Source organism: Panicum virgatum, chromosome 5N (assembly GCF_016808335.1).
Source record: "Panicum virgatum strain AP13 chromosome 5N, P.virgatum_v5, whole genome shotgun sequence".
Taxonomy (NCBI): Eukaryota; Viridiplantae; Streptophyta; class Magnoliopsida; order Poales; family Poaceae; genus Panicum; species Panicum virgatum.
In genome coordinates this window covers 56556662-56582684 of record NC_053149.1, presented here as the reverse complement: position 1 = coordinate 56582684, position 26023 = coordinate 56556662, and the positions used below count along the sequence as shown (strand labels likewise).

At 52.7% G+C, this 26023-nt stretch overlaps 1 protein-coding gene across 1 annotated transcript; it reads left to right on the top strand.

The window, feature by feature from the left end:
• Positions 1–760: 760 nt before the first annotated feature.
• Positions 761–10195, top strand: LOC120673554 (zinc finger CCCH domain-containing protein 19-like). Its single transcript, XM_039954445.1, has 12 exons — positions 761–2673; positions 2790–2869; positions 3490–3677; positions 5032–6028; positions 6236–6363; positions 6595–6654; positions 6739–6789; positions 6885–6955; positions 7153–7301; positions 7389–8480; positions 8724–8783; positions 8969–10195. Exons 1-12 carry the CDS (start codon positions 1073–1075, stop codon positions 9940–9942), a joined length of 5451 nt encoding a protein of 1816 aa, XP_039810379.1. The 5' UTR covers positions 761–1072; the 3' UTR covers positions 9943–10195.
• Positions 10196–26023: the final 15828 nt, after the last annotated feature.

Sequence of the window (26023 nt, the reverse complement as noted above, 5' to 3'; positions counted from 1 at the left end):
AGGACGGGATGAATCGCCACCCTGGTCCTCTTCTCCACCGTCGCCTTGCTGGTCTGCCTCGCCGCGTCGCCTCCCTGGTCTCTTGCCGCCGCCGTCGACTCGCGGACGGGAGTCGCGACGGGAGTACCCTGGTCCGCTTCGTCGTTGTCGCCTCACCGGTCCACCTCGCCGCCGTCGCCTCGTTGGTCCGCCGCCGTCGCCTCGCGGCCTCGCGGACTGGAAGGAGGCGTGCGCGGACTCACGAACGCGAGTTCGTGACGGGAGTATGTACGAAGGGGCACGGAAGGGGGATATCAGGCGGGTCAGCTTCCTTGGGGGTTTTTTTCGCATATTTGCAACTGAGCTGGGATGGACACTGCCACATCCGAGTCCACGAGTCCACGTAGACATGCCACATCGGCCTCCTGGCGCTTCCTAAGCTAATTGGGACCGGATTAACACATCGAACCAAATCTAGTGTTGCGCTTATGCATTTTCAAAGTACCGGGACCTACTTGAAATCTCGGGACAAGTTTGAGACTGCCAGTGAAATTTACTCATAATTCAATAACAATAGGAACAGTACATATATGGGTTCCTCGCAAAAAAAAAGGAGTGCATATATGGGTTGCGCCAATTTCTTCGGCAAACGAGGTCCAACACGAGTAAATCTATGGGCCGGACAGCAAGGCCTTGCCCAAATGCCCAACTACAGCCCAACCGCAACGCCCGACGCACCTCCTCGTAGTCTCGCCTCTCCCTCCGTCCCTCGATCTCTCCTGCGGCCTGCCGCTCTCGTCTCTCTCGGTCTCTGCTGGCTCAGTGACTCCAATCCCCAATACCAAACCCAAACCCTAGGGAAGCCAGCAGGCAGGCGCAACGGAGCGACGGTGAGACCGCGTGGCGAAGGCCCAGCGCGACGCCGCGACAGGCCGACGGAGGCGACCGCGCGGCCAACGCCCAGCGCGCGAACACCGCGGGGTGCCAGCGGCAGAGGAGGCGGGCAGCATCCCGCGTCCTGGCCTCCCCGCGCACACGCCAGTTAGACGGTGTCTAGGAGGGGTGGTTGGGAATACCCAATCACCAAATCCCTATGACCGACGCTGAGCCACCTCCTACAGTGGAGGTGGAGGAGGCCATGCCGACCACCCCGGATATTGCCCTAGACGGTGACGATGAGGGCTACAAGTATGTTGAGGCTGCTGAGGTTGAGAAGGATGGCGGAGCTCCTTATGGTGAAGGTGGAGGTGGCAAGGTGGAGGAGGATTCAAAACCTGGTGGTGGTGATGCTGTGGCAGATGAACTCTTGGTGATTGCGGAAGACCCGAATCTGCTTGATGTTTTTAAAGCTGACGAGTCAGAGGGGGGTGCTTGTGCAGAGGTGCACACAAATGATGTTGCTGCTGCTGTGGATGTTCCCGTGGAGGTGGGTGCTGCTGTGGCATCCTCAACATTGGTGGATGTTTCCACAGAGGTTGGCATGCAAACCAACGAGGTTATTGCCGTGGGTGATCTCACAGAGGTGGGTGCTGCCCTGGTATCATCTACATCGGTGGATGATCCCGCAGAGGTGAGTACTTCTCTGGTCAATGATGACTGCAATATAGTTTCCACTGGAGTTGTGCATAGGTCGGATGTCCAGACTCATAAGGAGGTTGGTGGTGACTCCCTTGATACTGGCGAGGCAGCTCCCTTGGTAAATGATGTACAGGATGACAGTACAAGGATGGATAAAAATGTTGCAGTTAGTGATGATATTGTGCATACTCAGGATCATGAGAGGCTGCAGATGGATGTGGCAACAGATCTGTTAAATGAGAGGGAAACGGAGGTTGTGAAAGCTGTAGACCATGTTGCAGAGGAGGGCACAGGTACGGATATGCAGCTCCAAACTGGAGATGACATTGAGGCGGAAGGTGTTGCCACTATTGCTGATGCTGCTACATATGAGGAGGGCAAGCATATGGGTGCAGTTACCATGACCAGAGATGACAGCGAGAAACATAATGGGGCAGTGGGTGTTGATGCATCTGATGAGGGGATACAGATGGATCGAGATGGACTAACTGGAGATGATATTGAGCAAGAGGAGATTGCAACAGCTGGTGAAGATCGCGTGGAAGAGGAAGGCATGCGGATGGGTGCAGTAAACATTACTGGAGACATGAACAAGGAAGGCAGAGTAGTCACTGAAAACATTACTGATGAAGCTGTAGATGCTGTGGCTGTACCTGAAGAACAGTCCGTGCAGATGGATGAGGATGGTGATGATATTCCTGAAGAAGAGAATGCGCAAATGGGTGGAGTTGGTTTGACAATCAATGATAATCAGCAGGAAGAGGCTGTGACAGCTGATCATGATGGAGTCGAAGAAAATGCCATGCTGATGGATGCAGTTACCACAACTAACGATGATGATGAAGACGACGGAATTGTTGGTGAAGATATTGCAGAAGAAGCTGTCACTGGTACAGTTGGTGATGATGCCCCCGAAGAAGATGCTGCGCATATGGACGACGACGATGACGATGAGCCTCCTCCTTTGATGGCAAAGAAAGGTGGAGGGCGTCGAAAGAGAGGCCGTCCATCTTCCAAGGCCCAGGCTGTGGCTAAGCTTTCTGTAAAAAGGAAGGATGAGGAGGAGGTTTGCTTCATTTGCTTTGATGGTGGTGACCTTGTGATTTGTGATCGTAGGTTTGTGCTTCATGTGGAGTTTTTTTTTTAAAAAATTGTTTATTCCAAGATATAGAACATAGAACATGTCACAGCTTTTGTTTGATCATGACGTCATGTATGTGATCTCATTTCAGGGGCTGCCCTAAAGCTTATCATCCTTCTTGTGTTAATCGAGATGATGATTTCTTCAAGTCAAAGGGTCGATGGAATTGTGGTATGTATGATAATTTTGTCTGACCATCCCACATTGCTTGCTTAAATGCTTGTTTTTGAATCTTGTGATGTGTGTGATATCCTTAAGAATTATGTTCTTGAAGGTTCATTTCCTGTTCTTACTGTCATAACTTAAGAAAATGTTTCATTTGTTCATGAACATTGATATATTGAAATTTGTCTAGCATGCTCTTCTCAATCTGTTTAACTTGTATGAATTTTACAATGACCCTGCAACATTGGTCATCGCAAATTTTCCTGTTCTTACTACCATTGCTTACTTATAAGAAAATGTTTTATTTGTTCCTTAACATTGAAATTAGTGAAATCTGTCTAGCATGGTCTTCTTGTTCCTTTTAACTTATATCATTTAGAAAGTATCTTGTTTATGAATTAGGAAGTATGCTTAACATTTGCACTGTACACTCATGGATGCTCGTTTACTTTCAAAAACTTGATATTATACTGGTATTCTGGCTTCTGAAACATGGGATCTATTTCTTAATATATATTTTTTATGTTAGTAGTGTATCTTTTCATGGTAGTGGCGAGTGCTCTTGTGTACTACATGGATATGATTTCTCAAAAATGCCTATTTGATTCTGTTTACTTTGCTGCCAGGTTGGCACATCTGCAGCAACTGTCAGAAACCTGCACGCCATATGTGTTACACATGCACCTATTCATTATGCAAGGCATGCATGAAAGATGCAAAGTTCCGTTGTGTCAGAGAAAACAAGGGCTTTTGTGAGACATGCATGAACACTGTGATGTTGATAGAAAATAGAGAGGAGGCAACTGACCAAATGGTACCACATTCTAGTTTCCTCAGTCTAGTTATTTCAAAGTAAAGAGTTTCGTTTTTAGACTTTTCTAATTGTTCCAAACTAATAGAATAGAACTAGCATTGATCAAATTTGCGACGGCTTGAATTGGCAGTACTAGTAGAAAAAGGCTCATCCATATTTTTTCATTTTTCTTTACATATATTTTTTCTTTATGGCATGATGTCACAAGGTATTATGAGTTATGACTTTTCCATGGAGATGATTTAGACTTGGCATGCATGATGCCTATTTTTTTCCCTTGTTCACACAGCTATAGAACTGACAGTACAATTAAGTTGTTCCGTATTTGAATGAAATATTTGATTTGTCAAATCTAGTGAGCAAGTCCAACTTGTAGGCAATTGGCTGTTCTGAGAACTGTGTTTATGAACTGATGTTATATGGTTTTACAATTTGCCACTCTCCTAGTCACAAATAGGAGGTGATCATCTATACTGTCCCCAAAATGCAACATTGACTGCTACTTTTTTTGTATATATTTGCATAACTTTGGTAAGATTCTAACATTTTTGTACGACAAATGTCTCCTTTTGGTGTCTGATATGAAATGCCTACAAAGATATGGATAGCAAAAGTATGGAAGGCAGCATGCTTACAAAAGCATCACTTAGTTTTGACTGGAGGGGGTAGATAATGGATGGATGGATGGCATTACGATGCAACACTTGCATAACAATTTATATCCATTGATGCGAAGTTATTATTTTTCTTATTTCTACACTGCACAAACATCAAGATTATCCCTTCGTTTAAATCTCTTACAGAATTTCTGCATTCCAAATGGGACCTTAAATGTGTTCTGCATGAGTTTTGGAAAGAAAAGAGATTATTCTGCATTCGGGACACACCATAAAATAACAAATGTGACTACTTGGGGTGAAAGTGTTATGCAATATATTTTAGTTTAGGGCTACTGCAAGTTTAATCTCTACCTGCTATCATATTCATCATGTTGGTGATGAGAATGATATAATGAGTCATATCGTCACAACTGCGGAAGATAATTCTGGCATTTACAACAATCACTACTTAAAGCATGCAGTTTCACAAGATATCATAATGCACAAAAGACCTACCCTCTTTCAAATACTCATCAACCAACATCAATTTCTTGTAGTGAGTACAAACTAGGCTGTTGGTAAATTTTCAGGTTGGTTTTGTCTTCGTTCCTTTTCCCTGTTATTGTATGCTGTGTGCATTACTTTCAAACTGTTGCAGTGTCCACAGCTCTGTCTGTGAAAAGAACTATTGGTTTTACACTAGTTTTTTTTTCTACTTGTGGTGTTTTTTTTTCTTATGAGAATTTGTTTAACAGGATGTGGATTTTGATGACAAAAGCAGCTGGTGGTATTTGTTCAAGGATTACTGGTTAAATTTGAAGACAAACTTGTCATTGACAGTTGAGGAAATATCAGCAGCCAAATCTCAAAAGAGTGGTGAACTACCTGATACTAATGATGAAGAGGCTAATTCGGAGAGTTCATCGGGGCGACATCTAGAGAACAATACACCAAAAAAGAGGGGAAGAAAACGATCAAAAGAAGCTGCCATCAAGGATGGTTCTGAAGGAAAAGAAAGCTCTAGAAAATCTATCAAACAAGGCCTGTCAGGCATCCGTGATGCTCAGACTCCTTCGGGGAAAAAGGTTAGAAAATTATCCAGGCGTTCTTTGAGTAACCAGCATTCATCAAAAGTATCTGAAAGTGTTGGGACGTCTACATCCTCAGCTGAAGAGGCCAGCTGGGCTTCTGAGGAACTCTTAAACTTTGTAGCCCATATGAGAAATGGTGATAAATCTGCGATCAGTCAGTTCGACGTTCAACCCCTTTTACTTGAATATATCAAACACAATAATCTGCGTGATCCTCGTCGAACAAGCCAGATAATTTGTGATTCTTTGCTCCAAAGTCTCTTTGGCAAAAAACGTGTTGGCCATTTTGAAATGCTCAAGCTTCTTGAATCACATTTTCCCATGAGTGAAGTTTCACCATCAGCCGATGAAAATCATGGTGGTGTAGTAGATCCTGATCCTAGTCAGGATGCTGATGGTAACAGTGAAGCTTCAGTTGTTATGAGTTCAGAAAAAAGAAGAAAATCACGTAAGTATGATCAGAAACGTCAGCCTAATCTTGATGACTACGCAGCAATAGATAACCATAACATTGGATTGATGTACCTGCGTCGCAACCTAATGGAAGAATTGATCGGTGATGTTGACACGTTTGATGAGAAAGTGGTTGGATCATTTGTGAGAATAAGAATACCCGGTACAGGGCAAAGGCAAGACATTTATCGACTTGTACAAATTGTTGGTAAGTGGATTTACTTCCCAAGGGCTTGTTCAGTTTGGTGGGGATTGAAGAGGATTGGAGGGGATTGAGGGGGGATTAAATCCCTTACAAGTAATAATCCCTCCTAATCCCCTCCAATCCCCTTGGGAAGAGGATTAAGAAACATGCTCTAATTGGCATGATTTGTTTTGACTGCATTATACTAAATTGTCCTTCTATTGTTTACAGGGACTGGAAGAGCTGCAGAAAAATATAAATCTGGGAAAAAAACTACTGATATAACGCTAGAGATACTAAACTTAGACAAACGGGAGGCAGTAACTATTGACATAATCTCCAACCAGGAGTTCACTGAGGTATTTTATTTCACAGTATGAACATCATAGTTTTACTAGTTTCACCAAGTTTGCTAACCAAGTAGAAGGCCATCTTTCAGACTAAATAATGTTAACGTTAGTTGCTGTTGGTATATCCTTGACCTTGCAACTTCACTTACAAACGCACTTTGTCTCTAAATTTGCTACTCTATTTGGTTCAAACATCATGCTTTTGCTGATTTGCAATTGTTCTTTTTTTCTCTTTTCTAGGAGGAATGCAAACGCTTGCGTCAAAGCATAAAGTATGGATTCATTCCAAGGCTGACAGTGGTAACATACTAACTTATTGCAGACTGTGCCTTGCACATTTTATGTGTTAATGCACTTTTTTTGTCTAACTATCTTGTCTTCCAGGGAGAGGTTCAGGAGAAAGCAAGGGTTCTTCAAACTTTGAAAGTCAATGATGTATGAAACTTGCATTAATGAACTATAAAAGTTTTTATCTCCACTAAGTTATCTGTTTCGCTGATGCATTCTTTACTGCCTTACAAACTTTGCAGTGGATTGAAAGTGAAAAGATGCGACTTGGGCATCTTCGTGACCGCGCAAGTGATATGGGCCATAGAAAAGAATATCCTTTTTCATGACATTATAGTTATCATTTATAAAGTAGCATTATACATTTGTCAGTGTAGTTATGGTCAATTAGTATGCTCTTGTCACAGTTGTCGGCAGGCTTTGCTCCTTTCTGTGTTGAAGAAACTTCAGATAGGAGTATTCCTTCCTGTTAACTGATAATTTGGCTTGTATGACTTAACCGTTATCTACGCTTAGGGAATGTGTGGAGAAGCTGAAGCTGCTAAGTACTCCAGAGGAGTGTGCTCGTAGGCTAAATGAAGAACCTGAGATACACGCTGACCCTGCGATGGATCCAGATTATGAATCTCCGGAGGAACAGGAGCAGGAGACTGAAAGAAGTAATTGGCTTTATTACTCCCTCCCATAGTATCGTCTTCTACTTTATTGCAACTCTGACATTGACTCCCATAATTTTGATTGTACAGGTAGCTTTAATAAGTCGAGAGGTTCTTTCTTGAGGAAAGATGGTAATCTTGTGTCTCCAGTTAAAGGAGACGGTAGAAATCCTTTACAGCGAGATCCAAAAACTAACTGGGAATCTAATCGAAACACATGGGCTGAATCAAGTCCTCATGTGGAGTCACCCCTTTCACGGAGATCCACATTCTCTTCTCCAGGTGAAAGTGCTGGTTATACTAGTAAATCGGAAAGTCCTAACATTGGTGCGCAAACAGTGAAATTGGAAGGTACCACACGCAGTGCTTCACAAGGGCCATCTGGTGTCTCATCTGGAATTTTGGCTGCTAACATAGATTCAGGGGCAAAAACTGCACCGCAATCAGCCATTAACGAATCTGAGAAGATCTGGCAGTACATGGATCCTTCTAATAAAATCCAAGGCCCTTTCTCAATCATCCAGTTGCGGAAATGGAACAGCAATGGTTACTTCCCTCCCAGTTTGAAAATATGGAAAGCTAGTGAGAAGCAGGATGATTCAATACTACTGACTGATGCTTTGGCGGGGAAGTTTGAGAAAGACCTTCCTCCATGGGAACCACCACATGTTAGTGCATCTCAAATTGGCAAAACCCCTCTTCTTGAGGAAAGCACAATACCTGGTGAGCGAACTCCAAAATCAGTAGTTCCAATGTCTTTCTCAAGTAGTGATCAAAGGCAGGACTATAGTTCAACGAACCTTGGAGCAACCATGATCCATTCTGGCACACAAGGTTATTATGGAATGCAAAATTCTCAAGCAGCGTACACAAACCAACAGTCTCTTACTGGAAGTTGGAATGCCGCCTCTAGCCAGTTTGGAGTTGCAGTAAATCCGATGACACCTACCCAGCCTGCCATGGGAAACTTTTCGGGACAAAATATTGTGGCTGCAGGAAATATGGGTCATTTAACTCCTGGGATGACTCCTGCTACTGCAACTGCAGAATTAACCTCAGATTTATCCTCCCAGAACCAAATATCATCTGCTTTACCACAAATGGGTGACAGGTTACCTGATGGAAGTGACTCTAAGTTAGGAGAAAATGCTTCACATGGAAGAGTGAGATCTTCGGCTGAAGGTAGGCCCTTCGAGAAAGTTTTTCTGCTTCAATGAAATTCATTTACAGCCAGTTTGGAATTTGGATCCCCTGAGTTTTGCCCAGAACTGTGAATCTGGAACCAAATTTATCTTATAAATTGTCCTAACTTGTTTAGGTGGCAACTCCACCTATTTTACCTTAATAGGAGGTGATAAGTTTAAAATTTGGAAATTATAGTACAGAAATATTTGTTTTTGATGTAAATTTTTTTGTTTCTTGCAGCCGATGGAGCACTGGGTGCTCAGCGTGGACCAGCACAACTGAACACTCAGCAACTTGAAGGTGTTAGCTCAATGCTTGACCATTGTTTATGCTATGTTTGCTTTCTGGTCTTAAGTATTGGATTCTGTTATTTCCTTTAATGTCAAGTGTGTTTTTGTGATTTCAGTCTTAACCATCTCTTAGTGAGTGCTACTAAGGTTTAAGTGTAAGCCAACCTAACAACATTGTTGTGGTATCACGTGCAGACACAAGGAACCAGATGTCAACACCATCTGCTGCATCAGTACAGCCTTCGGTGACAGTAATTGCTGGCAGTGATACTCAAAGCAGTGGGTGGGCTGTACCTGCACAAGCGGTCAACACATCTGGCCAACCTCAGGTAGCTGGAAATATGACCTGGGGAACTGCACCTCAGGGTGATGCAAGCATGGCCTGGGGAATGATGGGACAGAGCAATATGAATATGCCTTGGGTAGCATCAGCTCAAGGTGCTTTGGGCTACAACATGGGGGTAACTATGCCATCACAGCCAAATGCAGTCCCGAACATGGGTTGGTTACCAAATCCCGGAAACACCAGCATGAACATGATCTGGGCGGCAACTCAAGGCCAGGGGACTCCAAATGCAGCGGCCATGATGGGAGGTCAGATGCAAGGAGTTGCAGTGGCTCAATGGGGGGGTGGCGTTGCAGCAGGGAATGTAAACCCTTATCCTGGCTGGGGAACCCAACAAGTTGGAAACATGAACCAAAATGTTAGTTGGAGTGCTCCTGTGCAGGGAAATCCAGGTCAGGCAAACAATAACATGAGCTGGAATGCACCAAATGGTAACCCTGATCGGAACAATCAGCAGAGAGACAATGGGGGCAAGCACTCTGGGCACCGGGACTCAGGTGGAATGCCATGGAAGCCACGTTCTAGTGGCGATGGAGGGTCAAGGGGAAATAGACCGCAGGGACTCTGCTGGACCTATCTTGAGCGCGGGAACTGCTGGAAAGTTGACTGCAGGTTCATCCATCCAACAAACACAGATGGATATTCGTCCAGGAATGATAGGCACTTTGATAGGCAGCACTCAAGTAATGATAGGCGATATGACGATCACAATGAAAGAAATGATCGGCAGTTTGATAGGCAGCCTTCAGACAATGAAAGGCACCATGATAGGTCTGATGACAGGCACAGTGGCAGGGATGACGATAGGCATGATGACAGGTAGGCTGATAGGTCTCAGTCAAGAGAGCCGCACTCGAACCGTTGCAAATTTCCTCCGTTTTGTTGTATGTGCAGTAGCATACTAGCGTAGTAGCATCCATGCATGTTTTGAACTCCACCCTATAGCGAGCTGCATACATGTGCAAGAATCATCATGTACAACAGTTGTAGTTTGATGCTGTGGGTATCCTAGCTTCGAATTTAATAATTTACTATAATAAATCGTGGTGTATGAACTCTGTAGCTATGGCTCCACATACCGGTTGTCTCTATGGTGCCGACTGTTGCGTGTGCCTTTAAAGAGTTTGAAGATCGGTAGTGTTACCTGCAGGAGGGTATTTTTTGAAATCCTAATGATCTAGTATATTCTTCTTTCACGTTCAGTGATGTGTGTCGATCTAGTCTTTCCGTTCTAAAATAAAATATAGGTTGTTTTGACTTTTCTAAATGTATTATAGATTTTACAATACATCTAGATATATATTATATTTAGGTATATAATAAATACTATGAATCTAAAAAAGCTGAAATGATCTGTATTTTGGAACCGTGGGAGTACTTCGGTGATCAAACAATACTTCCATTTTGCGAGGTTTTTTTTAGTCACAATTCCATTTTGGGTAGTTCTACGAAGTACTTCAGATGGTAGAGATGGACCGGGCAGGTAGAGAGGAGGCCCGCTGTTGATGGCCCATGAAAGGCCCATCGGGCATGATGATGGTCCATGACTCCTCGTGTTTCAGTTCGTCATCCCCGTCTCGTTGATATTTGGTATATTTCCCATATTATTAGGACGCCAGCGCCCATGTGGAGCATCATTGCATCAAGGATTCAAGGCCCCCGGTGTGGAGTGGGACATCGTTTTGGATGTGGTGAGCCATACTTTCTAGCAGAACCGACCTGTTCATAGATACGTTGAACGGGTAGGCATCGTACGGCCACGGGCACACGGCAAAAACTAAAAAGCAATCGAATGGAAGCCTTGACAATGACACGAACGATCCGCTACTGTACCTTGAAAGGTGTGTTAGGCAATGGCACGTTCGTTAAGCGTAGTAGCTCCGATGGCAGAGAGGAGAGGAATGGAACCGCGGGAAACGGAGGGGACGAACCTGCTGACGCCGAACGGGAAACGCAGATCACTGCGCGGTGCCAGTGCCCGTGGATATGATGCAGGCATGCAGCTGCTGCCAGTTTCAGACTTTCAAGTCTGCTCTGCTCCTGATGGCAACAACTAGCCCGTAAATGGGCTGCAAACCAAATTATACTCACATCAATCTATTTCCCGAACCAAATTAATATTACTCACTCCACTCCAAACCACCACCGTACATCAACTCAGCTCAAACTTTTCAGCTCATAATTTAATAAATCATTAGCCAAATTATAGTTATAACTCAATAAGAATCTGTTTTTCAAAAAAAATTATTGTGTAGGTCTTGGCATATTCTTTCGCACAGAGTAGCTTCCAGCCATACCGAGTCATCCTAAAAAATTTCAATCAATTTCGATAAAAAATTTCATAGCGTGAACGCAAGATTTTATAGTGTGAACACGACGTTTAGGTGGGGCCCACGTCTAGGTCAAACCATACTACTTTGCACAGAGTAGCTGCTAGTCATACTCAGTTATCTCCGACAAATGTCAGTCAATTTCGATAAAATTTTATAGTGTGAACACGATATTTTATTTCCAGGATCCAATTCTTAACGTGGGGCCCACATATAGGTCTAATCACACTACTTTGCACAAAGTAGCTGCCAACACCGAGTCACCCCAAAAAAATTCGATCAATTTCGATAAAATTTTATAGAGTGAACGTGAGGTTTTATTTCCAGGGTCCGGCTCTTGATGCGAGACCCCCGTATAGATCTAGCCGCACTGTTTTGGACAGAGTAGCTACCAATCATACTGAGTCATCTCTAATAAATATCAGTCAGTTTTAATAAAATTTTATGGTGTGAACGCATGATTTTTAATTTTAGGGTCCTGCTCCCAACGCGGGACCGATATTTATATATAGCCATAATGATTTGTACAAAGTATCCATTTCAACTCACTCCAACCCATATTTACATAAAACCCGCTCCGTCTCAGCCGATTATCTAATACAACCCATTTTAATCAACCCAAATATACTTCATATCAACCTAACCCATAAAACTTATTTCAACCCAACCCGTGTAGGGCTCAACCCTTCAATACCATTGTGTCGGTGTCCCGGCCCGGGGGCCCGGATCCCAACTGGTGAATGCTGCGTGTTTTCTCGTCCCAGATGATGATGCAAGAGGCAATCACAGTAACGCACGGTTTACCCTGGTTCCGGCCGCGGGGCCGTACGTCCAGCAAAGGGGGTGTGCGAGGGCACTGTATTATCTTGCACCCGGAGTGCTTGTAGTAGGGGGTATAAGCGAGGCGAGAGAGGGAGAGAAGCTCCCAAGTCTCGGCTAAGAGTGGAGTCGGTGGAGATGAGTGCTCTGTAGACCTTGCGCGTCCTCTTGAGGAGAGAAGCCAGAGAGGCCAAGCAGACTAGAGTCCAGAGAGAGCTAAGGGGAGCCCGCCTCCTCCTTTTATAGTCACAAGGAGGGGCGGCGTACATGAGTGGGGCATGGAAGTCGCCGTCCTCCCCTGAATCGTGGGGTACAGTGGTCGGACACTGTAGGAAGTACACTGTGCGAAGGCGGCGTGCGTCGCTGTCGTCCCGGATTTCGTCCTTGGTACAACGAAGATGACGCCGGTCGTCCAGTAGTGTCCCGGCGGTAGAAATGGCGCGGGACGGCCACCCCCTGGTCGGAGTGCGGTCGTGCGCACTAGAAGGTCCGGGGGACACGTGGAGGTCCCGGGCTCCTAAAAAGGGGAGGTCCGGGGCCCCGTCCGTGTACGCTGAGCGCTCCGTTCGGGAGGACACGTGACAGTTACCGGACCCCTTCCCCAGTGGGAGGTGAGTCCGGATGGTCGGTGTCGGCAGAACAGGAACGGGGGCCGTGCTGGGCCCGTCTTGTCTCACGTTGCATGTCCCACAGTACTGCTACAGCCTTCTGGATGGCGGAGCGGTGACCGAAGTCAGCGGATGGGACCCCGGTCACATCCACTGTGGGAGTGGTGGCCTGACACTCCTGTCCTTTGAGCCGTGGCTGGCTTTCAATGCCTTCGTACGGCGAGCGGTTGGGCGGCGGGGCCATTTGTCCCTTGTGCTGAGAGACGGCCTCGAGCGAGGCGGAGATGAGTCACCGCTCGAGGGTAGATCCGATACCCTCGAGCGAGGCGGAGGTGCGTTGCGTGATCGAGGGTCCCGAAGGGAGCCCTCGAGCGAGGCGGAGAATGAGTCACCCGCTCGAGGGTATATCCGCTACCCTTGAGCGAGGCGGAGATTGGTTTTCTGCTCGGGGGTAGTTTCGCTACCCTCGAGCGAGACGGAGATTGCCCAGCGGAACCGAGAGGGACCCTCGAACGAGGCAGGAGATTGTTCAGTGGGTTCGAGGGGAATGTGAATGGGCCGTACGCTGGGCTTCTTTGAGTCCTTTCCTTTCCTCCGGACGGGAAGCAGGCCGTGGGCCTTCGTGGGCCCAGTTGCTTTAACAGGTGTTTGTGTTTTTTTAAAAGCGGTCTTAGTACCCCGATTAGGGTGTCCCTAATTGTGATACCCGACAGTAGCCCCCGAGGCTTTGGTCGAGTCAAGGGATTCGGCCAAAGGGTATTTCGGCGATTTCTCCCTTGATGTGATCGGAGACTGCCATGCCCCCGCCAGGCGCGCCTGGGCGCCGGCCCGGCGGATGTGACAACTCGTCAGACGGGGTAGTGCGCCTGCGGGCAGGGTGCTCGAGGCGCGTGCCCTTTTGTTTGTTTGTTTGAACGTCGAAACGTGTCCGTGTGCTGAGGGGGGCCAGGGCGACGGTGGCGCCCGATGCTTGGCAGCTGGCGCTTTCAGTCGCGCTGCCCCGCACGCAGGGCCTTGGCCCCGGCGTTCCTGGTCGCCTTGCGGCGCGCCGTTCGAGGGCAGCCGGCCAGAGCCAACGCTGCACCGCTTGGCGTCCAGGGGCTCAGCTCTGCTTTATTTCGTTCGGTCGCTTCTCGGCGCGGTGACCGAGGGCATCCTCTGTTCGTGGAGTGCCGCGTCGTCACGGACGATACAAGCCTCCGCTCTTCGCCAATCATGAAGCTTTGTGCCCGGCGCAGCTATAAATAGGGGTCGTGGGGTTCCCTTTCTTCTCCATCCTCCCAGCTCTTTCTTCCAGCGTTGCCCAACTCTTGTAATGTTTCCTTTGTCTTTTTGTGACCAGCCCCCAGATGGGGTGGCCTGGCTTTTTTAGGCTTTTGGCGCTAGAGGAATGCTTGCGAGCGGTTGGGGAAGACCGGAGTGGGCGTGCGCTCCATCCCTTAGGTTTAGTGGGATCAGCAGAAGAGCATTGGGCCCGTGGGATCCTGCTTCTGCGATGTCCCCTAGCCTGAAGGGAGATGGAGACGCCTGACCATGGCGTTCGTGCCAGGTTGGGCGGCTGTTCTTTGCATCGTCCCCCCAGGCGACAAGGTTGCTCTCGGGGAGACGGTGCGGAGGGCGCTGTCCGCCAGCTCGACCCCCCGCATGGTCTTCGGTGGAGGAGACGCTAGAAGAAGGCTTGCGAGGAAAGCATCCCGCTGGACCCGTGTGGTCTGGGGGCTGGTCCTCGCATCCCTAGCAGCCTCGCTGTTGCGTCAGCTAGGGGCCCGGTGCCTTTCTTCGTCGCCCGCTCCTCCCCAAGACAGGGAAAATTGCCACGTAGGTGGCAACGTGTTTGTATCTTTCGATGGCTTCGCACCGGTAACCGTTTGTAATCTTTATTCGCATTGAGCAATAAAGTCCCCTTTCTCCTCTGCGGGGAGGATTACCGAGGGTATAGGGGTGTACATAGAGTTACGACCCTCGAATATGTGTGAAGTCTCCTTCGCGGGGGCGCGTCAGCGCACCCGCGGGTGTAGCCCCCGAGGCCTTGGAGGAGCGTTTGTGCTCGTCCAAGGGCTGCAAACGTTGTCCCACTGGGTAGCTTTACTGGGATGGCCGTCCAGCGTCTTTTTCAGCCGGCATCGGCACTTTTTCAGCCGGCCTCGGCATTCTTAGTGCTGGTACAATGACCCGGCGTTCAGCTTAGCCATTAGGGGAGCGTACGTTAATAGCGGAGGGTTTGATCAGACACATGGAGCTTCACAATGGACGGTCGTCGACTTATTCGAGGGTGTGGTTTGTACCGTGGCGTGTGGGGAGCCCCCGAGCCCAGGCCCGTGTGAAGGCGTTCAGGGGAACCCTTGACTTTGATTACGACCCTCGTCGCCCTTCCGCAGGGAGGAGGGGTGAAGCACACCATGCTACCCATGCCCGGGCCGCGAGCTATGGCTGCTTCTGTGAGCTATTAGCGGGTTGTTCAAGCGGACGTCCGTGCCCCGTTCGATAGGGGTCGGCTCGTGGTCCATAGACACGTCTCATAAAGCGCTCGCGAGGGTTCGCTAGGCGGGGCTCGAACCCATTCGGTAGGGTTCGAGGGCTCGATGCTCTCCCTCGATGGGATCCCCCTTCTAGGCACCCTCGACTGGCCCTGAACGCTGCGTAGGATGTCTCGAACTCCGCGTTCGAGGGTAGCTTGTACGGCACATCCCTGCAGTCCCTGACTCCGGTGATCTGGGGCGCCTGTCGATCCCCCCGAAGGGCCAGGCTTCGAACCCCTGATCAGTAAGGCCTCGAAATGCGATTCCTTCGAGGGTAAAGAGACCCCATGAAGGAATATTCCGTCGTGATCTGAAAATGTCGCAGAGTCGCGAACCACGCGTGTGTGCGGGTCTTCCGCCGGTAGCGGGCGGCGTGGCCCGATTTGTGCGGCACTGTGTGGGCGCGCCTTTTCAGGCGACAGCCTCGGGCAGACGAAGCGGCGTGGGAGGCGGCTGACGGATGGGATAGCGCAACAGTCGCGCCGCGCCCGCCGGTTATCGTGCCGCATTTATTGCGGTGTGCGCGCGTGGGGGACTCCGCGGTCGTGGGGCCCATCCGTCAGCGATGGCAAAATCTACTGCATTCAATGCGGTAGATTTAGGCCGTGGCTACGGATGCGCCCGACTAGGTGAATAAATATGAAGAGAAAGTGGGTGTTTTGGGTTCACCTGGCCATTTGCCTTCATCCTGTTTCGCCTTCTCCGCCTCCGTCGCCTCCTGAACCCATAGCCAAGAGCGAGAAGGAGAAAGGAGAAAGAGAGAGAGAGACTTAGCCATTTCGGAGCCTTCCTTTTCGCATCCCCCCTCGACTCTCGGAGATGTCGGACATCCAGGAGCCCTTGCCATGGGGAAAGTCCTCCGCCACCGAGGCGGTGCTGGAGCAGCTGGTCGCCGAGCGGCTGCTGCCGCGGAACCCGGACTTGGGGGCTCCGGCGTGGATTTCCCCGCACCCGGACGAGACCGAGCCGAGGCCCCCGCAGGGCTACGTCGTAAGCTTCGTGCGCCTCCACGAACGGGGCTTCGGCGTCCCCGTCAGCAAGTTCATGAGGGCCCTGTGCGAGTACTACGGAGTGGAGCTGCACAACTTCAGCCCCAACTCCATCTCGCAGGCGGCGGTCTTCGTCGCCGTCTGTGAGGGGTACCTCGGCATCGACGTCCACTGAGATCTCTGGATCCACCTGTTCCGCGGCGAGCTCTTCGTTGAAAACGCGCGGAACCAGCCGAGGCGGTTCGCGCGCGCGGGCGGCCTGACGCTCCATGTCCGCCCGAACCGGAGGAACCTTTACATCACAAGCAAGATGACGACAAACAACTCCGGGTGGAGCCGAGGGTGGTTCTACCTTCGGAACTTCAGTGGCGCGCTCCCGGCGTTTACCAACAAGGTTCTTCGGGAGCGTCCGGCGAAGTGGGACTGGGGGGTGTCGCCCCCGGCGCAACAAGCCAAGCTCGAGGGCCTCACCGATGCGCTGGCGCGTTTGGCGAGGAAGGGGTTGACAGCGGCGGCCGTCATCGCAAACTTTCACCGGCAGAGGGTGATCCCTCTCGTGGAGAGGGCCCTGCTGATTTACCAGCTTGCCCCCGGGAGCAAGGTCGAGGGCTCGAGGACGTCGAGCAAGCTTCTCTCCCACACCAACGCCGCCCGGAGGGCAAAGTACGCGGTGGCGGATTTTCCCCAAGATCCCGCGGATCTTTGGAGGATCAAGATGCGCCCCGAGCCGGGGTATATTTCCCTGGTGAGTTTTGGCTTCGAACTCGTCGTGTATCATGTAGTTCCCTTTTCCTGACCCCATCTCGGGTGTGTTGTATAGGGGTTGAGGTGTGGCATCTCGAGGCCCCCGGCCCCAGAACAGCGCCTGATCAATCGCCTCCACGCGGAGAAGATGAAGAGGCGGAAGGACGCGACGGAGGCAAAGGCCGAGAGGAAGAGGAAAAGGAAGGCGGCGCATGACAAAGCGCGCCAGCTCGCTCGGGCAGAGGGGAAGCCGCAGCCCGCCACACCTGAGTCCTCGGAGGAGGACGAGGAGGAGGCCTCGGACGCCGAGGACCACGCTCCGAGGGGGGACGGGGGGGGGGGGGGCGCGAGCCCCCCACCGTTCTACCTATGGGATGAGGAAGAGGGAGCGACCGTGGCGCGAGAGGAGCCAAGGGCCGCAGGGGGGTCTTTGGCGGACCTCTCCCTCGACGGTGCGGCGCGGGGGTCATCCTCGCCGGCGGCCGGCGAGGAGTCGCCTGCGCCCCAAGTGCTGATCCGTGGCCACGAGGCCGCGGCGGGAGAGGAGTCGTCCGCGCTGGCTGCCTCGAGCCATCGGGCCGACACGAGGGGGGCGGCTTCGGGGCAGTCTTCGAGGGATAGCACGATGCCCCGAGGCCGAAAGACCGCCATGAGGAAGCGGAGTATGAGCGCTCGATCTGGGTAAGTATTTCGGATCTCGTTTTTGTCACATATTTGGCGAATTTCTCGATCCTGCTCAACTCGCGTCTCTTGATCTCCAGCCCCGGGGCCGTTGCCAAGGATGCAGTGCGGCTTGCCCCGGTCAAGGCTCTCAAGACCGGGGCTCGTAGCACTCCGCACACGGCGCCGCAGCCACCTCCTGCCGTGGATCTCGAGGCGGCGGCCGCTAGGCTACGGGAGGCCGTGGCCCGAGGGGCCCAGGCGGCGCAACAATCCCGGGAGAAGGAGGGCGACGCCGGTGGTGCCGCCCAAGCGGTCATTGATGTTGAGGCCGGTCAGGGCGACGCAGACAGCGCCGCCCGACCGGACATAGAAGGAGAAACTGGCGGGGGCGCGCAGGAGCGCCCTGCCGGCCAAGCTGCGGAGGAGACCCTCATCTTCGAGCCCCCGAGGATCGAGGGCGAGGGCCTCGCAGAGGACATGGCGCAAGAGGCGCCAGAGATAGAAGGAGCCCCCATCTCGGAGCCCACCGAGGCCCGGGACGAGGGTACCGTCGCGATAGTGCCCGTGCCCTCGGCGCAGGAGGGCGCAACGGCGGTGGTGGAGCTGCCAGACAGCAGTGAGGAGTACGGGGACTCGATGGATATCGACCCCGCTGCTGCGGCGAGCGCCGCCGCACATATTGCGAGTTCGCGTCGGCCAGCGCGGGCGTGCTCGAAGCGGGGGCGTCGGAGGGGAGCCACCTCGGGGTTATCGTCCCGTCCGGTGTCCCCTCAGAGTTCCTTCGCAAGGAGCAGGAGGAGGAGGAGGCCTGGAACAAGCAGATGGGCGTTGGGCACGAGATCTTGCAGGCCCTCGACCGCGCTTATCAGCTTCATCAGAACGCGGATTACCAGGTCAGCCAGGTAAATATTTCCCGCCGAAAATTGATCGGATTTGGTTTTAGTTTTTGCGTGTCTTCACCCACGCCGTCCCCCTTTGCAGCAGCTGAGGGAAATCTCGCGCCAAAAGAGCGTCGAGATGAACCAGCTATACTCCCAGATGAGCCAGCTCGGGCAACACAACGCCGAGCTGGTGCTCAAAAACATCGACGCCAATACAAAGATGGCTGATCTGGGAGTGCGTCAGCAGGCGCTGGAGGAGGAACTGGCCCGGGTCACCGATGAGCGGGACGCCCAGAGGGCGGCAGCGGAGCAGAAGGCCCGAGAGGCCGAGGCCCAAACCGCCAAGCTGCAGTGCCTTCGGACGGTGCTCGAGGAAAGAGCTCGGGAGGCTGAGGCGCAGAGCGCTGAGCTGCAACGCCTCAGCGCCACTCTCGAGCAGCAGAAGGCCGAGCTCCTCCACAAAGAGGTGGCCGTGGTTGCGCTCGCCGGGACCCTCCAGGAACAGGGTGTGGCCCTTGAAGAGAGGGAGGTGGCCCGCCAGAACATGGGGGCTAGCCTTAAGGAAAAAGAAGCATCCTTGTCCTCACTCGAGGAGGCCGCCCGTTCCCAGAGGGAGGAGGCGCAGAAGAACATGTCGGGTGAGTACCTTCGATTTTCCGTCGATTTGTTTCTTTTCGTAGCTAATGTTGATTTCCTTTACTCAGAGCTGAGGCAAAAGGTGGCGGACGAGACCGCGGCGAAGGAAGCGGTCCACACCGCGCTCACGGCGGCACAGATGGAGTTTGCTGAGCTGGAGCAGACCGCCGTGAGCGTGTGTCAAGAGCTCGAGGGGGAAGGTGCCGTCTCGGGCAGTTCGGTGATCAGCCGCCTGCGCGCGCTAGGCGGCCGGATTGCCGAACACGCCAAGAGTACCTTCCGCCTCGGTGTCCTACGGGCCCTCGCCGTGGCCTCGACGCATTACCTCATGGATCTCCAGAAGGTGTCGTCGGGGTACGTCGTGCCCGATGATGCTGACGCGGACGCCGCATCGGCCATCTTGGATGAAGCCGACGCGGCCGCGGAGGAGTTTGCCACTGTCCTTGCCGAGAAGCTCGAGGCGGACATCCCTCCCATCGCCGAATTCGACGCCCCTGAAGACCCGCAAGGGGGGGATGGTAGCCTGTAGAACAGTTGGGCCTCGAAGCCCATGTAAATAGATTAGTGTTTATGTCATAGTCGCACTTTGTTATCGCATCCTATGAGTATAAGAGATTTCATAATTTGAATGTGTGGCCCGTCGAGGCCTTGTGTGTTCGAGCCTGTGTTTCTTTACTTTATTTCCGTGTTCTTCGTATGCGACTTAGATAAACATCTGCGTGGAAGTTCTCGTTCATAAGCAACGTAGGCGTAGGGTGGTGAGGGGGGTGCCGTATCCCGGAGGCGTAGGCGGCCCCTCAACTCGGCCGGCCCCGTACCGTAGTTGCTTACGCCTCGCGTCTATTTTTTCCGAGGATACGAGAAACTTAGGGTCGAGACGGAAATATTTCGAAAAACGTTGGCGACTTTTTGGGGACGTTCGGGGGTTCCTCCCGTAATAGCCCCCGAGGGAGGCTCGGCTTTGCCGAGGGTAAAGCCGGGCGTACCTTAGTGTTAACGTGCATCCTAGCCTTCGAGGGCCCAGACGGTTCCCAAAAACAAGCCAGTAAAGCGTACTTTATTATTTCGGGAAATTGAAGATACAAGTACGAGCAAATGCACAAAAAACTTGAAATTTCTAGGGATAAAAACGACGTAGCTGTTGTATATTCCAAGCGTTGGTGAGGACTTCGCCTTTTTCGTTGGCCAGCTTGTACGTGCCGGGCTTGAGCACCTTGGCGATTATGTACGGTCCTTCCCATGGAGGTGAGAGCTTTTGGCAGCCCCTGTTGTCTTGTCGAAGCCTTAGCACCAAGTCCCCTTCGTTGAGGTCTCGGCGCCGGACCCTCTGCGCTTGATACCTTCGCAAGGACTGCTGGTAGCGCGCAGAGTGGAGGAGCGCCATGTCTCGAGCCTCGTCCACTTGGTCCAGCGAGTCTTCGCGAGCTCGCTGGTTTCGTTGCTCTTGATATGCCTTGAGCCTCAGCGATCCGTACTCCAAGTCAGTGGGGAGGATAGCCTCGGCACCATAGACCAGGAAGAACGGAGAAAAGCCCGTGGCTCTGCTCGTGGTCGTCCTCAGGCTCCAGATGACCGAGGGTAGCTCCGTGAGCCACCTCCGGCCAAACTTGTTCAGCTTGTTGAAGATTCTTGGCTTTAGTCCTTGTAGGATCCTGCCGTTGGCACGCTCCACTTGCCCGTTCGTCTGCGGGTGTGCCACAGCCGACCAGTCCACACGTATGTGGAAGCTGTCGCAGAACGCCAAGAACTTCTTGCCTGTGAACTGGGTGTCGTTGTCGGTGATGATCGAGTTCGGGACCCCGAACCTGAAGACGATGTCAGTGAAGAATTGGACTGCTTGCTCGGATTTGATCTTGCCGATGGGTCGAGCCTCGATCCACTTGGAGAATTTGTCGACCGCCACCAGCAAGTGGGTGAAGCCCCCGGGCGCCTTTTTTAGCGGACCGACGAGGTCCAGTCCCCACACAGCAAACGGCCATGTGATGGGGATCGTCCGCAGGGCATGAGCCGGGAGGTGTGTTTTTCGAGCGTAGAATTGGCAACCCTCGCAAGTCCGTACGACGTCAGTGGCGTCGGCGACCGCGATGGGCCAGTAAAAGCCTTGCCGAAACGCGTTACCCACGAGGGTGCGTGGCGCGGCGTGGTGGCCGCAGACGCCAGCATGGATGTCGCGGATCAGCTCCTTAACCTCGGGGATGGGGATGCATCGTTGCAGGACACCCGAGGGGCCATGCTTGTGTAGCTCATTGTCGATTAGGACGAAGGACTTGGCCCACCTGGCGAGGCGTCGCGCCTGAGCGTGGTCCGAGGGTAAGATCCCTCGAACTATCCAGTCGAGGTACTGGACGCGCCAGTCTTGCGAAGTGGGGGCCTCGTCAACTTCCATTGCTTCGGCCTCGTCCGAGGAGGTGGTCCCGAGGTCAAAGTCCATGGGCTCGACCCCAGTCCGCCGGGGGGTTCCCGCCGGAGGGCCCGGCGGACGAGGGGCTTGGCTCCGTCGGTTGATTGAACTCGACTGGAGGGCTTGGAGATGTCGCGAGCGAAGACGTTCGGGGGGACGGTGGTCCGCCCTGAAGCTATCTTGGCCAGTTCGTCGGCGTCCTCGTTATACTTGCGCGGGACATGATTGAGCTCAAGGCCGTCGAACTTGTCCTCGAGGCGGCGTACTGCGTTGCAGTACGCCTCCATCTTCGGGTCGTGACAGCTAGACTCCTTCATGACTTGATCGACGACAAGTTGAGAGTCCCCGCGTATGTCGAGGCGTTTGACGCCAAGTTCGATGGCAATGCGGAGGCCACCAAGGAGGGCCTCATACTCCGCCATGTTGTTCGAAGCAGGGAAATGCAAACGGATTACGTACCGTATATGTTCGCCGAGGGATGAGATGAAGAGGAGGCCGGCACCGGCGCCGGTTTTCATCACCGACCCGTCGAAGTACATAGTCCAGCATTCGCCCTGGATTTGCGATGGGGGTAGCTGAGTGTCCGTCCACTCAGCCACGAAGTCAGCCAAGATTTGGGACTTGATTGCCTTGCTGAGGGGCGTAAGTGAGTGTTTCTCCCATCAGCTCTACAGACCATTTGGCAATTCTACCCTCGGCTTCCCGGTTGCGAGCTATCTCTCCCAAGGGGAAAGATGAGACCACGGTGACAGGGGTGAGCCTCGAAGTAGTGGCGCAGCTTGCGCCGAGCCAAAACCACTGCGTAGAGCAGTTTTTGAATCTGTGGATAGCGCGTCTTAGTTTCAGACAACACCTCGCTGATGTAATACACTGGTCATTGGACGGGCTGAGCATGGCCCTCCTCTTGTCTTTCGACCACGATCACCGCGCTGACCACTTGGGTCGTCGCGGCTACGTACAGATAGAGGGGCTCACCGTCCGTAGGCGGTGTGAGAATGGGAGCTCGAGTGAGAGATGCCTTCAGCCTTTCGAGGGCTTCTTGAGCTTCGGGGGTCCACTGTGAAGCGCTCGGTTTTCCTCAAGAGTCAGTACAGGGGTAAGCCTTTCTCGCCGAGACGCCAGATAAAATGGCTAAGGGACGCTAGGCATCCCATGACCCTCTGTACCCCCTTCAAGTCTCGGATCGGTCCCATCCGAGTGATGGCCGAGACTTTGTCAGGGTTGGGTTTGATGCCCCGCTGGGAGACAACGAAACCCAAGAGCATGCCTCGAGGCACCCCGAATACGCACTTCTCAGGATTTAGTTTTACCCCTTTGGCCCGTAGGCAGTCGAATGCGATCCTGAGATCAGCAACCAGGTCATCCGTCTTCCTGGATTTCACAACGATATCGTCGACATATGCTTCTACGCTGCGCCCGAGATGGTCTCCGAAAACGTGGAGCATACACTGTTGATAGGTGGCTCCGGCGTTTCTGAGGCCAAAGGGCATCGTAATGTAGCAGTACATGCCGAAAGGTGTGATAAAAGAAGTTGCGAGCTGGTCGTACTCTTTCATCTTGATTTGGTGGTAACCGGAGTAAGCATCAAGAAAGGACAAGAGCTCACATCCCGCAGTAGTGTCTACAATCTGATCGATTCGTGGCAAAGGAAAGGGAACCTTCGGACATGTCTTATTTAAACTAGTGTAGTCTACACACATCCTCCAGCTCCCACTCTTTTTCTTCACTAATACTGGGTTAGCTAGCCACTCGGGATGGAATACCTCTTTGATGAATCCGGCTGCCAGAAGTTTCTGCAACTCCTCGCCGATCGCCCGGCGCTTGAGCTCGTCGAAGCGTCTTAGGCGCTGCTTCACCGGCTTGGAGTTGGGTCGGACATCAAGAGAGTGCTCGGCGACCTCCTGCGGTATGCCAGACATGTCCGCAGGGCTGCACGCAAAGATATATGTGTTGGCGCGGAGGAAATCGACGAGCACCACTTCCTATTTGTCGTCAAGGGTGGCGCTGATCTGCAACACCTTGTCGTCGGAGTGGCTTGGGTCGAGGGGTACTTTCTTGATACCCTCGGCGGGCTCGAAGCTCCCGGCATGTCGGTGCGTGGAGTCTAAGGCCTCGCTCGCCATTTTGTCGAGGGTGGCTGCGAGGGCCTCATCCTCCGCTTGAGCTTCCGCGCGCTCAACGCACTCAACGTCGCACTCGTAGGCGTGCTCGAACGAAGAGCCAATGGTGATGACGCCCTTTGGACCCGGCATTTTGAGTTTGAGGTAGGTGTAGTTGGGGACGGCCATAAACTTGGCTGTAGCAAGGACGACCAAGGATGGCATGATAGGACCCTCGAAATCCCACCACCTCGAAAGTGAGTACCTCCTTGCGGAAGTTGGCTGCTGTGCCGAAGCACACAGGCAGATCGATCTGGCCGAGGGGTTGGACTCGCTTCCCCGGCGCAACGCCATGGAATGGCGACTTGCTGGGGCGAAGCTTGTCTAGTCCGATCCCCATGAGCTCCAAGGTTGGGGCGTACGTGATGTTGAGGCCGCTGCCTCCGTCCATGAGCACCTTGTAGAAGCGGGTGTTGCCGATGATGGGGTCGACAACGAGCGGGTACCGTCCCGGATGCGGGACGTAGTCGGGGTGGTCCTCGCGGCCAAAGGCAATGGTATCCTTCGACCAGTTGAGGTAGGATGGCGTGGCTTTGGTGACGGAGAAGACCTCGCGACGCTCGCGTTTGCGCTGCCGAGAAGTCATATTCGTCGTTGCTCCTCCAAAGATGAAGAAGGCGTTCTCCACTGGGGGGAACTCGTCATCTCCACCTTTGTCGCCCGCATCCTTCTTCTTGTCTTCGTCGCGATGTGCGACGCGGTTATAGTATTTCTTGAGCATTTCGCACTGCTCGAGGGTATGGTTGACCGGCCCCTTGTGATAAGGGCACGGTTTCTTAAGCATGTCGTCAAACTGGCCACCGCCACCTCGAGGGGGGCCTCGAGGACCTTTGCGGTCTGGGGCGGCAGCGAAGGCCTCCTCGGAGTCCTCCGCCCGCCCCGACTCATGCTGGTTTGGTGGGACCGGCTTCTTTCCCTTCCTCCCCCGCTTCAATTTCTTGGCGGGGGCGTTGGGCTTGACGCTGCCACCCTCCACGGGCGCATCGTCCTTGCGCTTGCTCGATTTGTCGTCGAAGATGGCACCAACAGCCTCCTCGCCGGTGGCGAAGTTGGTGGCAGCGTCGAACAACTCGTTGGTATTAACGGGTCGGCTTCTCGCGAGCTCATGCACCAGATTCCTGCACGTCGTACCCTCGAGGAAAGCGTTAATGACCTCGACGTGGGTGACACTGGGGAGCTCGGTGCACTGCTTGGAGAAGCGCCGCACATAGTCACGCAGGGATTCGCAGGGCTTCTGACGACACCCTTTGATGTCCCAGGAGTTCCCAGGGCGCACGTACGTGCCCTGGAAATTGCCCACGAAGATGTGGACCAAGTCGGCCCAGTCGTGGATCTGGCCCGCAGGCAGGTGCTCGAGCCACGTTCGTGTGGCGTCAGCAAGATGGAGAGGAAGGTTGCGGATGATGGCCGCGTCCTCCGTCGCACCGCCTAGCTGGCATGCTAGGCGGTAGTCGTTAAGCCAGACTGCAGGATCAGTCTCGCCCGAGTATTTGACGAGGGTGTTGGGTTGTCGGAAGCGCGGGGGAAAAGGCGCGGTTCGTATCTCCCGGCTGAACACCCGGGTGCCCGGAGGCTCCGGTGACTCGCCCCTGTCGTGCTCGGGGTCGAAGCGTCCACCCCGTCGAGGGGTGTACCTCCCGCCGTCGATGACGTTGCGGGCGTCACCGTCGCCGGCGTGTCCGCGAGTGTCACGGATTCGTTCCCTTACGGGAACTCTCCCGATGCGCTCGTGCACCGAGGGTGCCCTCGCAGCGGGCACTACGGCTGCCTTGCCCCTCCCCGCTGGGGGTGTGTGTACAGAAACCTCACGGTCCTGGTGCGCAGTCCCATCACACTGCTCCGGGGCCTTCGAGCGCATGCGAGACGTAGAACTCTCGGCCTGCTGCACGGCAGCTTGCTCGATGAGCTCCTGTGCCTCGCGGCGCAGGTTGCGACCCGAGGGTGTCGATGGCTCGGGCATAGCTTGGAGTAGGTAAGCCGCAGCGACGAGCTTCTCCCCCGCCGTCTTCAGTTCCGGCGATTTGTCGATGTTGTCGTTGGCCATGATGCGCTCCCGGGCGACACGTCCCGCCGCCTGGGCATGTGTACCGCGCGCGGTACGCTACTGCTCGAGTGCGGCGCACAGCTCCTGGGTTTGTTGACGCTGCTCATCGAG

What these genes read in the sequence shown, in the direction of transcription:
- LOC120673554 (XM_039954445.1), top strand. Translation starts at nt 1,073, where the DNA reads ATGACCGACGCTGAGCCACCTCCTACAGTGGAGGTGGAGGAGGCCATG. An exon ending in CTTGTGATTTGTGATCGTAG is followed by an intron (nt 2,674 to 2,789) that starts GTTTGTGCTTCA and finishes ATCTCATTTCAG; the next exon opens with GGGCTGCCCTAAAGCTTATC. An exon ending in TCGACTTGTACAAATTGTTG is followed by an intron (nt 6,029 to 6,235) that starts GTAAGTGGATTT and finishes TATTGTTTACAG; the next exon opens with GGACTGGAAGAGCTGCAGAA.